The sequence below is a fragment of the Dipodomys ordii genome, unplaced genomic scaffold, assembly GCF_000151885.1.
Source record: "Dipodomys ordii isolate 6190 unplaced genomic scaffold, Dord_2.0 Scaffold35, whole genome shotgun sequence".
Lineage (NCBI taxonomy): Eukaryota > Metazoa > Chordata > Mammalia > Rodentia > Heteromyidae > Dipodomys > Dipodomys ordii.
This window is the reverse complement of record NW_012267251.1, coordinates 7,184,128-7,199,854: the sequence shown is the minus strand read 5'-3', so window position 1 is coordinate 7,199,854 and position 15,727 is coordinate 7,184,128. Positions and strand designations below refer to the sequence as shown.

Sequence of the window (15,727 nt, the reverse complement as noted above, 5' to 3'; positions counted from 1 at the left end):
TCACGGTCTCTCCTGCCCGGGCTGGCTTTGAACCGCAATCCTCAGATCTCAGCCTCCTGAGTAGCTAGGATTACAGGCATGAGCCACCAGCGCCCGGCAATCTCAGGCTTCTGAGTAGCAAGGATTACAGGCATAAACTGCTGGACCTGGCCAGGAAATTGTCTTTCAACAAACATTCACATAAACTAGGGCTCTATAAGCTAAATCCATCGATGGACAATAGTGTGACACAACTCCTGAATCCCTGTATACCTTCCCTACAAACAACAGCTGGGCATCTGTGAACTCTATGTCTGTAGCTATCTGCTAGAAAATTCTGCAGCCTCTTTGGGGGAGGCCCCAGAAATGATCCTAAGCAAAAGCCAAGATGCTAGCCATATGTCAGCCAGGGTGTATATACCAGTATCCCCAAACCTTGGATGGTGCGTGTCCCCACATCTCTGGGTGAGCTCTTACCTCAGGGACTGTGCCTGGCCCCGCCTGCCTTGCATCTCGGGGGTGGCGGGGGCGCTGGTGCGGCCCTGTCGCTGGCCAGGAACGCTGCGGATGGGGACCATGTGGTAGGGGACGGGTTCTAGCAGCCACAGGCTGGAGGTGAGGGCCCCGTCCTGCGGCGTAGTGGCTGGGCTACTGAGAAAGGACAATTGGGAGAGCAGTCAGCGACGAGAACATCTCCAGCAAGGAGCTCAAGAACTCCACAAGCATAGGGACCCAGCAGCCCAAGGTCAGGGGTGTGAACTGCCACCACTCACACTCCTGCCATCACACAGCTCAGGAGAGAGTGCTCTCCGGCCCCCTTTCCTCTTCCGTCTGCCCAGCCCGAGCGTGCGTGCGCATCCCTGCCAGGTCTGCCTTCCCTCTACCCTGACCTAGACTCGCTGCTGGGCTCCAAAGATTTCCTGGACTTCTCATAGGGATGGTCGAGGCTGGTCTCCTTCCAAGGGCTGTTCTGGATGGGGGCCCGCTCCAGGCCCCCCGGCTCAGGCCCTGCTGGCTGCAGCCCCTCGAGACTCTGGGGAGGGAGAGGCCGGGAAGGTAGGGCCGGGGACTCTGGGGGAGGTTTTGGCATGTGTGAGTCCTCTGCAGGAATAAAAGAAACCGGGTAAGGGCAGAGGCCGGGAAAACCAGCCCAGCAAGAACCTTCTGGCTCTCCCTCTCATGTCTGGCTTGTCCAGCTGCTCTGGGCATGGCTCTGACCCCAGATACTCACACTTTGTTTTCTTCTCCTCTGGGCCTCCCTCTTTCCCACAGCCCTATCTGCACCTCAAGTAGCCTCCTGGCTCTCGCTAATCCCATTTGTCAACAGTGGCTCCTGGTGCTGGAGGCATTGGAGGCAGCCACAGGCTGAAGGCTGGCCTTGTGTTAACCCATTTTTCTTGTTCCTGCCTTGCCCAAGTGCCCTATTTCCTTATTGGCCTGGGCACTCCCTTGGCCTGACTGCACCACCCTCTCCTTCCACCTTGCCTCTGACATCCTGGGCAGAGGTAAGCAGGGTTCTTAGTCCTTTGACAAGGGTTTTGTCCCCTGGGTTCCAAGGATGGCGGGGTGATCAATTCTTGGCCCTGACTAGTTCCTTCTGGGAAGGCAGCCCCAGGGTGAAGGAGCGGCCTTGGGGATTAACAGATTAGGAATTCCCCTTTCCCTTCTTCCAGTCAAATTTCTAGGGAGGTGGTAACTCCCTCCCTCCCCCATCCGAGCATGTGCAGGGTACCTGAATGACATCACGGCTGAGGGAGACCCTGGCTGACACCCTGCCCTCACCAGCTCACTAAACCTTCCACTCCCCACTGAGATCCCCACAGTACATTCTGGCAAAGCCCTACAGTCTTGGGGGTAGGACCCCCCAGCCTTGGCCGTGTCTTCAAATCGTGCCCTCACCTTCTTCCAGGAGGAGCCCATCAGACAGGGAGCTATCATCTGAAGCGCTGAGCTCTGGGAAAAGCAAAGGGGAGAGAAGAGAAGGAAGTGAGGAAATCAACCTGTGTGTACAGGATCCTGGCCCAAACCCTCTCCCAGGGCCGCCTCCACTGCCAGGAAATCCCTACTGGGTGCTGAACGATGTGTGGTGAATTTATGGAAGAAAAAGATTCAGAAGTGAGGGGTTAGGAGACAGGAAATCTGATTTTAATCCTGGCTCTCTCATTGGCCACACAACCTTGAATTAGCCATTTCAAAGCTCCGACCTGTTTCCGCATCTGTCAACAAAAGCCATTCTGGAAGGCCCTTAGTGTGAAAAGAATTTTGGCAATCTTCCCTCTACCACCACCACCTCCTTCCCCTCCTCTTCCTCCCCCCTCCTCCCTTGTGATTGAACTTAGGGCTTCACACTGGCTAGGCAGATGCTCCATCCCTTGAGCCCCACCTCCCAGCCCTTTTTGCTTTGGTTATTTTTGAGATGCTCTCTGCCTCTCAGAAGCAGAGGGGAGGGGTACATACCACCACACTGCTGGAGATTCACACCTGAACTACAGGCCTTTATGGCACAGCCTCTCAAAGCATCTCCCCCAGTGTTGGATAATGAAGATAAACAATGGCTAATATGTCTACTGTGCCAATATGTGTATTTCTTGTAATAATTCATAATGTAAGGAAGATCATATCCAGGGAACATCTGGGAAAAACTCTCAGAGGACTCATGAAGTTTGGGTCAATTAGTCAACCCAGTCGCCTTAGGTGCCTGAGTCAGAATTTACACCTAGATGGTTCGGCTTGTCTATGCCCTGAGCCACAACCTCTTACTGGCTCTATTGTTACTAGCACCTGCTACGTAGGTCATGACCAGAAGTTTTAAGAACAGTATATGATGCTTCTAACCGTCGGAGATCCTTTAGGATAGGAGTTGGTGAACTACAACTGTATCTAATTCACTGGTTGTGTTTACCAGTATGCTTTATTGGAATACAGCTACAGATTCCTTTACCTGATGTCTGGCCGTAGTCATCACTGAAACGGCAGTTGGATGGGTGGTTGGGAGAGATGAGGGAGAATTGTGAAAGGAGCAATACTGATCAAGATGCAGTGTTCTCATAAACCAACATGTGTAGTAATGCATTTGTACAACTATGTAACGATAACAAATATATAATTTTTTAAAAGAGAGCCCACCAAGCCTAAAATGCTATCTAACCTTTTGTAGAAAAGAATTATCCAATCTTCAATGCGTAACTAAAATGAAATACAAACGTTACTCAGAGCAGTTCTTAAACTCTGTCAGGTTCAGTGAAGGAGGTACCCTTTGCTCTCTGCCTGGAGAACAAAGGTTTTTATTGTCCCCAATGGCAAGTTGAACTACTTTACGGAATTGTTACCTTCTGCAGCAGGCTTAACAGTGCAACCCAGGTTTCAGTTACCCACTTAGCTCTAGCCTAGGTTTGCAGGGCTGGACCTCCTGGGAGACAGAAATGTCACACCCATTTCCTTCAGGTGACATCACCAACTGAAGAACTTTCCTCAAGGCTGGCTGGCCAGACTCTAATGTTTTGTTTTTTTTTTGGTCGGTCGTAGAGCCTGAACTCTGGGCCTGGGCGCTGTCCCTCAGCTCTTCAGCTCAAGGTGAGCACTCTACCACTTGAACCATAGCACCACTTCTGGCTTTTTCTGCTTATGTGATGCAGAGGAATTGAACCCAGGGCGTGATGCATGCAAGGCAAACACTCTACCACTGAGCCACCTTCCCAGCCCCGCATGTTTTGATTACACACAAGATCCAGGATCTTCTGTCTGCCCAGAAAACAACCGTCCCCCATCAGCCCTAACCTGCACATAATCAAGATGATTTTTGTAGGTCCCAAGCTCTATATTGCAAACAAGGGAGAATGGAGACACATTGCCTCTGCAGAGGCGGGAGCTGCCAGGCCCAAGTGGCTCATGCACACTGTCGTTGCCCTGTCCCAGCCTGGCTCACCACAATTGTCCTACCCCTGTCCTCAGGGTGCCCCCTCGGGACTGCAGCACAGGACTGCCCCCGGGGAGAGAGAACTGCAAAAAGACTGGACTCGGGAGCTCAGCATTTCCAAAGCGACCCTGCCCAACAAACCAATCTGCATGGCGCTGTGTTCATGAAAACTTAAGCACAATCAATGTTCATTACAACCGTGCCTACAGGGGCTGAGGAACGGAAATTGTCGTTCGTGTGTGTGTGTGTGTGTGTATGTGTGTGTGTGTGTTGGTACTAGGGCTTGAACTCAGGACCTGGGTGCTGTCCTTTAGCTTTTTCACTCATTCTATCACTTGAGCCACAACTTCACTTCTGACTTTTTGGTGGTAACTGGAGATGAGAAATCTCATGGACTTTCCTGCTTGGGCTGGCTTTGAGCCTTGATCCTCAGATCTTAGCCTTCTAAGTAACTAGGATTATAGGTGTGCATACACCAGCTCCGGGCGTGGAACTGAACTTGTACTTAGAGTCTACCGTATTGGAGAGCAAAGATGGGCAGCACTTCCACCGTCTCAGAAATTCACTGGGAGAGTTACTCAATCAGCCAGCAAACACACAGCGGGCACCTGTTACATTAACAAAGAGGTGTGTGCTGAGTGGAGGTGGCTCTCATGAAGCTCCCTATAATAAATTAGTTCAACACCTGATGGCTCTTTGCCACCTGCATAATTACTCTCACCTGGCCTAATTACTTAACCAACCTGAATAACCCTTGTGTGGAGAACAAGAAGGTGGAGGTGGAGTTTTGTTTTGAAATGCTTTTTTTTTTTTGCTTTGTTTGCTTATTTTTTTTTCCTTTTTAAATTCAAAACACCTTTCCTCCTCTAGCTAATTATTAAGCCTTCTCCACTTCTTCCTTCTAGGTGCGTCTAGCTGGGCAGAGGAGCCACAAAACAGGAATTACTTGTCTGGAACTTCTAGCTCTGAGCTCCCAAGCCAGGGCATTTGAACCCAGGACCCAGAAGAGAACAGGGCCAGAAGCTAGCAATCAGGGAGCCAGGTAAGCCAGCAACCGGTGTGAGCCTCAGACCTGCATGTAGCTGTCTGTTTTCTCCTGGGCTGAGCCCCTCCAAGAACCTCAGCCTCCTGCCTTCCCTCACTGGGTTAAACCAGAGTCCCAGGCGTGTCCTGGCCTGCAGCCCCATTCCGAACAAAGAATGTCATTGATCACAATGGTGGCAGCAGAGTGACATCCCCTCACCAGCCTGTCGGGGCAGAAGCTCTCAGCAACACAGCAGCCAAGGGCAAGAAGAGCTGCTGACAGTGTAGCTGGGGGGCTGGCAGGGGGAGAACAGGAGGGTCTGTGACCACCTGGGATGGCTTCCTCCAAGCACGGGGCAAGCTGGCCGCTGGGTCAGCCGCGGCCTTCCAAGGGAAGGGCCCTTGCTGAGGGTCTGTGGGGAATGGAGGAGGGGTGAGACACCTTTTCCCTTCAGGCTAGAGCCAATGGCCACCTGGCCCTGGGGCAGCCCAGTGACTTTTCTGCCATCTACTCCTGACTGCTTCTTGGTTGGCCTAGCTGGGTCTGGTCACACACTCCTTACGCAAATACAGAGCGCACAGATGAGAGCAGGCGCTGGGGAAACCGCCTGCCTAGGGGACATGGACAGGAGGACAAGAGGAGCCGCCGGCAGCGAGGCAGGAAGCCGAGCTCACAGGCCACAGGGCAGCCCTGTTCTCCAAGCTGAGCCCTGTTCTCCAAGCTGAGCCCTGTTCTCCAGGCTCCATACAGCCAGGGACCCAGGAGAGACTTAGAGCAAGGCTGAGCTCCAGGCTCAGGGTGGTGGGCACTGGAATGGAGGAATGAAGGCCGCAAGTCTTAACCTAAGCTGGATTTGGGTGGAGGCAAAGAAAGACACTGGGTACTGGTGGCTCATGCCTGTAATCATAGCTCCTCAGGAGGCTGAGATCTGAGGATCATGGTTCAAAGTCAGCCTTGGCAGAAAAGTTTTTGAGATTCTTATCTCCAATTAACCAAGAAAAAGTCAGAAGTGGAGATGGGGTCCAAGTGGTTCAGCACTAGCCTTGAGCTAAAAAGCTAAGGGAGAACACCAAGCCCTGAGTACCACCACCACACACACAAACAAACCCAATCTAGTTCAGGCCTCAAAATCACCTGCTAGTAGATGCAACCCAGCCTAGACACACTGAAGTCAGGTGGTGACTTCTGACACTGCCAATGTACTCACTGCCACAAAGCCACAGGTCTCCTGAGCAGGGCCACAAGTACCATAAAGTAGAGCACAGAGGAAGGAAGATCACCCGACCTGGGCACACGCAGGTGCAGAAGGGATTATGATGGTAGCGCCAATCAATGAGGCTAGACTCCATCTAGCAAGCTCCACAGGGAGTCGGTGATCAGCTGCACACAGCGAGGATGGGTGCCTGTGCCCGCCAGGGGAAGCATGCTACCTCATGGAGTCCTACCCTGACCAGAGAGGCCTGTGGGCCTGAGGCACCTCAGCCAAATCAACCCCAGGATTAAGCTTAGAGTCAGCCTAGGACATGCCTTCTGCGGGGGGGGGGGGGGGGGGGGGGGGAGTGTGTGTGTGTGTGTATTAAGGCTTGAACTCAGGGCCAGAGCTCTATCCCTTAGCTTTTTTATTCAAGGTTGGCACTCTACCACTTGAGCTACACCTCCAGTTCTGGCTTTTTTGTTGTTGTTGGTCATGGGGCCTGAACTCTGGGCCTGGGTGCTGTCCCTGCGCTCTTCAGCTCAAGGCTAGCGCTCTACCACTTGAGCCACAGTGCCCCTCCGGTTTTCTGAGTGGTTTATTGCAGATAAGAGTCTCACAAACTTTCCTGCCCCGGCTGGCTTTGAACCACTATCCTCAGCTCTCAGCCTCCTCAGTAGCTAGGATGACAGGTGTGAGCCACCAGTGCCCTGACTTTTTGAAGGTGAGTGAAGGAGGAGGAAGAGGGGTGTCTAAGGCGAGGAGAAGATGGTATCCCACGAAGGAAGAGTCATACCAGCCCCGCAGAGGGCAAGCAGGGAGTCCAGGGGGCCCCAAGAAGCCAGCTGTGGCCAGCTGGAGTGGATAGGAAGCCTCAGACAGAGTGGCAGGCGCGCAGGTGGTGCTAACCAGGTGCCGATGCGCGGATGCCACCTGCACACCAGCCGCGGCCGGTCCCCGCACGAACGCTCGCTCACCTCGGCCCAGCGTGGTGGGCGGGGGCTCACTGCTGCGCCTGCGCTCTCCCAGGCAGCGCTGCAGCTCGCGCAGCTTCTTCTCCTCCTGCAGCGCCGCGTGCTTGCGCTGCCGCCGCGCCTGGCGGCTGAGGTTGTCCTCGGAGCTCAGCCTCCGCGCCGCCTCGGTGATCTGCAGCTGCAGGGCCAGCTGGCGCTCCAGGCCGCTCTGGGGGTCCTAGGGGAAGGGGGTGGGCATGTGATGGGAGGCCGGGGCACAGCAGCAGCAGTTCGGACCCCCCCCCCGCACCTGCAGGGGGGCGCAGAGGGCGGGGCACTGGGAGGGGTCCAGAGCCCATTGGGCCCCATGAGAAGCTATCAGGCACCCTGAGCCCTCCCCTGAGCTGCCTGCCGAGCCGGGCTGGGAGGAGCCCGTGAGGGACACTTTCCCCGGTCCTCAGAGGGTCAGGCAGGCCGGTCTATGCTCATCTGGGGGCCAGCCAAGCCGGGCTGAGAGGCAGGGCAGCCCTGGGGTCCGAGTGACCTACCTGGACAGACAGGCAACTGCCTACCAGCTGGACTACCCAAGGGGGTGCCCTCGACCACCACAGGGCTGACCCCCACCCCATGGCCCCTGGGGACCGAGGGACCGGTCGAAGCTCCTCACCTCCCGGCGCAAGGCCCACTCATCCAGCCTGTAAGCGGCTCCGATCCTGCGGCGCACCTTGGGGGGCTTTTCTCCCGGCTTGAGGGGGTACTCTTCCGGCAAGGTGCCCGTCAGCTCCTGCGGAGGAGGGGGGCAGAGAGGGGGGCCAACACGAGCCCCTCATCACTTACCTAGCCCTTGGCCAACCCTGGGAAGTTCATCTAGTGACCCCCAAATCGCATGTGCTGGGGACGGCTGAGCCACCAGTGCCCCTGCCACATCCTTCATACCTCGCCTGGCCATCCAAATCTTGGGGCACCCTGTGTACACGCCCTCCCGTCTGCAGCCCTCGGGCCCGTTCTTCTCCGTGCCCCCCACTCACTCCCCTCCCCCCAGGGCCCAGGCTGGACACTGCATCAGAGGGGCTCTGCATCAGACCTCAGTCTGATTTTCCAGAACCATTCAAGACTAAGGCTACCGGGCACCCAAGCACACACACTGGGCTCTGACACCCCCAGATCCAGCTCCCCGGAGAGTAGCCCCATTGGGGGCCCCGCCCAGTCCTCACCGCCTCTCGCAGGCAGAGCCTCCGCAGCTCCTCCAGGCAGGCCTCCAGCCGCGCCTCCAGGGCCCTCTGCTGCTTGCGCACCGCGTGGGTTAGCTCCTTGGTCTGGGACACGGGGCTGTCCGGGCCTGTGCGAGGGGAAAGGGCCCCGCTCAGGGACACTGAGGTAGGCGGTTCTCTTACATGCTTTGTTGACCACTCCTTGCTAAGTCTTTAATGCCTGCCCACAAATTACAAGCTAGCTGCCGCGGCCTGTGTCATAACCACAAAACACAGTCTCCCGGCTGCGCAGGGCGCTGCATCACAGCTCAAAGGCAGGCTCCCCCACCAGGGGACCTGCGACCGGCGACAGGCTCCACCGTCACAACTGCTGGGTCTCTTCCCTCCCCTCCCTTACCCCCTTTTCTTCCTCTTCCTTACACTTACACACACACACACACACACACACTCACACACCTACGCCTCTCCTATCCTGTCAAAACTAGGCCAGGGGCTGGGAAGGTGGCTCAGTGGTAGAGTGCTTGCCTAGCATGTGTGAAGCCCTGGGTTCAATTCCTTAGTACCACATACACAGAAAAAGCAGGAAGTGGCATTGTGGCTCAAGTGGTAGAGTGCCAGCCTTGAACAAAAGAAGCTTAGGGACAGTGCCCAGGCCCTGAGTTCAAGCCCCAGGACTGGCAAAGAAAAAAAAATCTAGGCCAGACTAGACCCCAAGGCTCGTCTCCAGGGAGAGCACTTTGCTGCATCCCTGCTATCCTCCCCCTTCCCCAGAGTGCTCTCTCCCCTCCCTTCCAGCCTGAAGAGTCTCAGCCTGGCAGGCCTGGGGCCTGGGGACTCATGCAGGAGTCAGGGCTGGGGCTAGGGGTTTTCCAGACCCACTCACCAGACTGCAGGATGATGCCACTGTCCGTGTCGCTGACCTCATCCTTAGTCTCCATGGTGGATTTCTGGGAGGAGGGGGCACAGAGGCAGGAGGGGCAGCACGGGTCCCAGCAGGGGCCAGGATGTGAAGAGGGCCTGCTGTTCCACCAGCTTTAAGAAGAATAGAGAACAATAACCAAAGAGCTCCAAGCAAACCCCACAGATCCCACACGCGGCTGAGAGACAGGCTTGGGGATGGAAGTGTGCACACAGGCTGTGTGCAATGAGGGGCTGCCAAGGGGCGGGGCAAGCCTCGCTCTAGGCGGCCTCCAGAGTAAGGCCTCTAGGAGAGAGGTGGGACTGTGGCGGCAGAGTCACTGAGAGGAAAGAATAAGGACCAAGGGAGGGACAAGGAAGGGGAGTGGGGACAAAGTGGGGAGGAGAGGAATGAGGGGGAGATGTCCTCACAGAGTGCGGGGAGCAAAGCCACATCCCTAGTCCTGGGTACTCAGGAGGCTGAGGTCGGAGGATCGAGGGGAAAGTCCTATCTCCAATTAACCACTAAAAAGCAGTAAGTGGAGGTTTGGTTCAGGCACCAGCCTTGAGTGAAAAAGCCAGGTAAGAACAAGAGGTCCTGAGTTCAAGCCTCAGTACCAGCACAAGGAGGGAGAGGGAGGAGAGGAGGAGGAGGAGGAGAAGGAGAGGAGAGGAGAGAAGCGGAGGAGGAGGAAGAAGAGGGAGGAGGGGGGAGGGAAGGGAAGAAAAGGGAAGGGGGAGAAGGAAGCAGAAGTTGTTGGGGTTGGTGGGCTCGCCGGGGTCCAAGGCTGGTCTAGGATGCCCAAGGCTCGGGGCACTTGGCTCCCTGAAGCCACTCCACGCCAGAGACTTATCCCAAAGCCAGAGCCCTGGAATGTCTTCCTTGCTAGCTCAGAGAGAATCAGCTGGATCCCTTAAACCCCACAGCCCAGGAGGATGGGGGGGTGGGCAGGGCGACCGTCAAGACTGTGGAGGTTGGAGGTGAAGACAGGGATGAAGCAGAAACTGCCAGGGTCGGAGGGCCCGCCCCTCCTCTGCCTCCCTTGGGTCTTCTGGGCAGCACTCGGTGGTGTGGGCACCATCCCAGCTGTGCGCCTGCCCAGCCAAACAACACCTGTGCCCGCCTCTTCCCTCCTCACCAAACCCACACCCCTGGTTGGGGTCCCAGCTGGCCAGGGCTGGCAGCTGCAGCCTGGAGCCCCAGGAGGGAGGGAGGGAGGGAGGCAGGAGGGTGGAATCCAGGCGGCCACCTCCTCACTGAGTCAGCCCATTGAGCAAGAGTCCAAAAGTCCTTCTGAGTTTCTGTCTGGGACTTATCCTACTGCCCCCCCCTCCCCCAGCTCAGGGCCCAGGCTGGGGAGATGGGCTCCATCCCTGTGCGGAACCTGGGAAAGCAAAGCCAGGAGGAGGCGAAGAGATACAGTCTTCACCTCCACCGCAGCGGAGAGATTTCACAGCGCCCAGGTGGCAGCTGATCAAGGAAACGGGGCAGCAACCATCACACCCACAGCCCTGGAACCTGCCTGGACTTTGCACTTCTGAATCTCAGATTCGCCAAGGAATTGTAGGAAATGCACAGCACATTAGTTTAAAAAAAAAAAAGTACCTGTCGAGTCTTTATAAGCATATCAGAAGACAAATTGGCCACTGAGTCTGGAAGCCCCAGGGAAGTTGGGGTGACTGTTGGTCCCAGTCTCATCCTTGTCAGGGTAGGGGAGCAGGCAGCTCAACCTTCCTCCCACTGTCCCCAGAAACTAGGGGCTCAGCCTGTGGCAAGAAGCCAACACCCTACCCAGGCAGGGTCCCCGCAGGTACACGGAGCCTCTCTCTTCAGACAAAGGAAGGAGGTGGTGTGGGAGGGGAGGCCATTAATTAGTCCCACTTGCTAATTAATTATTAACCACTAAGGAGTTGCTTTTGAAAGGTGGGGGAACTCAGACTAGCTCGGGGACTCCTAGAGGATGGCAGCTAAGTTGGACCAAGAGGGAGGCGCTGCCATTCACGGGGCTCTCGGTCCACTCAGTCCACTCTGCACCTTGCTGCTCGCACCTGGAACCTGCTATTCCAGGCTGGTCAAAGAGCAGAGACTCAAGGTTACTGCCGGGATCCCCTAGGGGAAGTCTCCCGGCCTCCGGATCCTCCATTTTCCAGATGCACAGCAGAGATTAAAGTGGGCCTGCAGCCCCTCCCAGCTCCTCGGTGTGATTCTGAGCCATGCCCTGCTGAGAGACCCTCCCCCACAGCCAAAGCAGACCCCTCTCCCCCTCCAGAAGATGGGCATCTGCCCCACCCCCCTCCGGAGGGCGGGGGTGCTAGGTGCGGGAAGTTAAAGGAAGTTCAGGTGACACCCGGCATCCGGCCCAACTCCGGAGTCCCAGCCCTGAGCCCCAAGAAGCACCCCACCATAACCCCACAGTGTCCCCAGGAAAAGGCAGAGGAGGAAAGAGACCAAGTGGACACCCCGTTGCAAAGGGGCTCCCCCCTCCCTCAAAACCAGCTTCTCCCCAGTCCCAGCTCATCATCTCCACTAACCTTTTCTCTACCAGATTGAGACCTGACCACAGGGACAAGCTCCTGGTCCCAACCCAGCACCCCCGCACCCCCCCGCCACTGCCCAAACTCCCCGCCAGAGGGGCAGGCCGGCCTGCCACCCTGTCCGGCCCTCACCTGTGTCTGGGCTTCCCTCCAGCGCCCCACTGCTTTGGGGTCAAGAAGGGGAAGGGCCGCTCATGTGGCCCCAGGGGCTCTCAAGCTTCTGGCCGGCCACCTTGTGTTCGGCGCTCTGAGCCCGCTCCAGCTCGGTGCGGGCTGCTGGCCACCCCTCTGGCCAGCCCTCCCATCCCTCCCGCCCCGCCCGCCCGCCTGCAGTCCCTCCCAGGCTGCCGGGCCAGGGGAACCAGGTTACTTGTTATGACTTGAGTCAGAGGGGAGGGGCAGGTGAGCAAGTCCTTCCCAGAACGAATCCTGCAGCTTGGCTGTGACCGCCAGGCAGCTCTGGGGCCTCGGCGCTTCCCGGGCCTGAGGGAGCCCGGGGAAGGGGCTCCTCAAGAAGGAATGCCAGGAGGCCAAGGGGTCAGGCCTTGAGGGCCCCTGGTGCCACGTGCTGCTTGCAAGGGACCTCAAAGTCTTCCTGCATTGCTGGGCTCTGTGTGCCTTCCTGTTTGCTGCTCTCCCTCCCAGAAATTGAGGAAGAGGAGGCATCCCCAAATAGAAAGCTTACTGTTAGAGAAGGTCACTGGGGCCCACCCCACCCCAGAGAGAAACTGAGGCCACCTGAGTTTGGTGGGTCACAGTTCAGGGTTTTTAAGAACCTCAGGTTGAGGCAGGGGGCAGTGGCACACCTCTGTAGTCCCAGTGACTCACACGGGAGGCCAGGAGTTCAGGACCAGCCAGGGCAACAAAAGATGCTGTCTATAGAAACAGACAAGAAAGAAAGAAGGAAAAAGAAAAACAGAGAGAGAAAGAAAAAGAAAAGAGAGGGAAGGAGGGAGGGAAGAGGAAGGAAGGAGGGAAGAAAAGAAGAAAAAGAAGTTGCCATCCACCACCAGGAAAATTGTCCCCCCCACACACACGCGCGCACACACACGCACGCACGCGCACACACACACACACGCACGCGCGCACACACACACACACAAAGAAGCCTCTAGGCCAACCTCCCATGACCCTAAAGCACTGGGAAACCTGTTTGGAACCTAGCCAGTTACACCGGAGGAAACAGAGCTAAGGGTGGCTGGACTACAGACGCCCAGGCTGGACGACAGACATGTGGAGATGGTGCGGACTAAGGTGGTACCCTCAGTGTTCATCTCACCCCCCATCTCCCACCACGCCATCTACCCCCTCCCCCTAAAACTCCCTTTCCCAGCGAGCCACCAGTGTCTCACACCTGGTGGTAGAGACCCTAAAGGATCATAATCCAAAGACAGCCCAGACAGAAAAGCCCATGAGATTCCACCTCCCATGAACCAGCAAACAGCTGGGCTGGAGGTGTGGCTCAAGCGGCAGAGCGCCAGCCGAGAGCAAGAAAGCCAAGCAAGCATCTTCCCAAGTCTCACGCAGGGATGGCAAGGGGGTGTGCCCTCATCAAACATCTGAGGGTCACAGTCTGCCACCTCCCCCTTGCCAGCACCCCCAATCCTCCGACATACACAAACACACACACCTTCACCTTCCTCTACACACCCCCTTTCCAAAGAATGTTAGCCCCAGACTCCGGACCATCTCCTCCTGCCCCCAGGCGAGGGAGAGGGGCCTTCACCGGGGACAGTCTGTCCCCACGATGGGAGCATGCTCTGTGGGCCTCCAAGCCCTTCCCTTCCCCCTACCCTCCACCTCACAGCAAGACCTTCCCATCCCCCGACAGGTTTGCTTTCTTCCAAGTCAAACAGAAAGAAGTTGACTCCGCAAGCAAGCAGCCTTTGCCCATCCCCCAGCTGCAACCTGGGAAGGCTGAGGAAGCTTCTAGAATCAACTCGTGGCTGGGCACTATCGTCTTAATGCATTAAATAAAGTCACTAAGAGAGCTCATCATATTGGAATCAAATCCTAACGTCAGAACATCTATAACAGTTTATTTGCACGGCAGAGGCCCCGGCAGCGCGCCACTTCCTGGGAGCAGACACACCATGTCCACAGAGCTGCAGCAATGGCTATGGGGTTGGGAACTGAACTCTGCTCACGGGAAAGCACAGGCTCGGTCCATGCCTCTGTTTTCGGGTCTTCCTAACCTAAGCCGTGATAAAAATAATGATGAAGTTGTAGATGCCCGCCCCACACTACATTTATAACCCGCCACATTCTAGCCACAGATACCTAGGTTGCAGTGAACCCAGTTAAGAACTCTCCCCTTGGGATCCCGCCCCCCCACACCATCTGCATCCAGAGGAAGAGACATGAAATGGACTTAAAGCTTGTACACTCCGGGACATAAATTCCTGAAGCTGCCCTCTAGATCTTTCGCTAATGGTTCTGCTGTTTGGAACCAGCTTTTCAAGAATGGATGCTGGCAGACGCCAGAGCTTGGTCAGTGATGTCACAAGCGCGGGATCCCCCAAGCACAGAACTGTCCCCCAAAGACACACGCCACCTGTAACCAGGCAGCAAAGCCCAGCCAAGCGGGGTCTCCTGCCTCCTCCCTATAATTCTCCCCTGCAACTGAGCAGAGGCAAACTGGCGCATTCATCCCGCTGGCTAGCTCCTGGCCTCCTTCAGGTTGAGCCTGGTAACAAAGCTCTTGCTTTCTTTTTCTGCAGAAGCCCAGTGCATTGGCTTCTATGAACATCAGCATCCGGATTTACACCTGTAATCCTAGCTACTCAGGAGGGTGAGTCCTGAATGAAGATTGCAGTTCAAAGCCAGCCTGGGCAGTAAAAGTCCAAGAGACTCTTGATCTCCAATGAACTATTAAAAAGTCTGAAACAGAGCTGTGTCTCATGTGGCACAACATTTGTCTCTAGTAAAATGCTCAGGGATAGCACCCAGGCCCTGAGTTAAAGTCCTAGGACCAGCACATGCGTGCAAACACACACACGCGCACACACACACACACACACACACACACACGAACAACCTGTTCACACTGATCCTTGGGAATTTTTCTGTAAGACTCTTTACAAACTCACACCCAGCATTTCCCAGGGCATGTGGAACGGAGCTGCAGAATGAAGTCTCCCTCCATGAAAGGTGTTGTGTGTATGGTGTGTGTGTTGGGGGGGGGGTGTCCCAGTTGGATCTGATTGGAGGTGGGGGGTCCCAGTTGGATCTGATTGTTCAGGCTCACAACTCCAAACACCCAGAAGGCATGAGCTTGCACAACTCCAGAGTGCCAGTCTGGAATCTGGGACTCCGCCCGAGCCTAGGAACCTGGGAACTCCACAGCATTCCTGCCCCCCCAACCCAGACCCCCACCACCAAGCCCCCGCTCCAACCCCCCAAATTACAGCAAATACCCTGGTCAGCGAGTTCATTTCCGAAGGCAGGCAGCGACCCGAAACAGAAAACTCTTCCACGGGCCAGTCAACTCCACGCTCCCCTCAAGGTCCTCCTTAAGGTTATCCTGACATGCCTAAAAGCCCAAGTGGTCCGGACCCAGCCTCGGCCCTGCCTGCCGGGCCTGCCCCCCCAAGAGTACCCGCAAAGACACCCCCGGCGTTACTGAACGGAGGAGCGAATGCGCGGTGGCAGCTGAAGTAGCCGTGGAACAGGACGGAGGGAGTCAGCAGCCGGGGACCCTTAAAGGCCAGAGGGCTGGGGGGGGCGCGCCCCATAACCGTTCTTCCTGCCCTGTCCTCCCTGCCCCGGGGGAAGGTGCCCCGCCAGCCCCGGTGAGGTGCGCTGGGACGGGGGGGGGGTCTCCAGCGAACCCTGCGATCAGACCCCAGGGCTTTGGGTAGAAAGCCCCCTTTGTCCGGTCCACCCGCTCCCCTCCCCCACGGCGCCCTCCACTCCCCGGCGGGTCGAAGACTTTTGCTCCTTTTGTTTGGCTGTTTCCAGGCTCCCCGGAACCTGGCCAGGCGCTCGGCAGGCGCGGGGACGCGTGCATGCGGGGGGGGG

General features: G+C 56.6%; 1 protein-coding gene across 1 annotated transcript in view; it reads right to left on the bottom strand.

Moving 5' to 3' along the window:
- The window catches only part of LOC105986409 (chromosome unknown open reading frame, human C1orf106), a 17,049-nt gene extending 5,136 nt beyond the window's left edge, over window positions 1-11,913 (bottom strand). Inside the window, exons 1-8 of the mRNA XM_013017302.1 lie at window positions 11,840-11,913; window positions 9,159-9,307; window positions 8,279-8,403; window positions 7,732-7,848; window positions 7,089-7,302; window positions 1,879-1,932; window positions 870-1,080; window positions 457-630 (exon numbers count right to left, since the gene is read on the bottom strand). Of these exons, the coding sequence (XP_012872756.1) occupies window positions 457-630; window positions 870-1,080; window positions 1,879-1,932; window positions 7,089-7,302; window positions 7,732-7,848; window positions 8,279-8,403; window positions 9,159-9,213 (950 nt within the window). The 5' untranslated portion in view covers window positions 9,214-9,307; window positions 11,840-11,913. The remainder of the gene's footprint in view (window positions 1-456; window positions 631-869; window positions 1,081-1,878; window positions 1,933-7,088; window positions 7,303-7,731; window positions 7,849-8,278; window positions 8,404-9,158; window positions 9,308-11,839) is intronic.
- Between the last annotated feature and the right edge of the window lie 3,814 nt (window positions 11,914-15,727).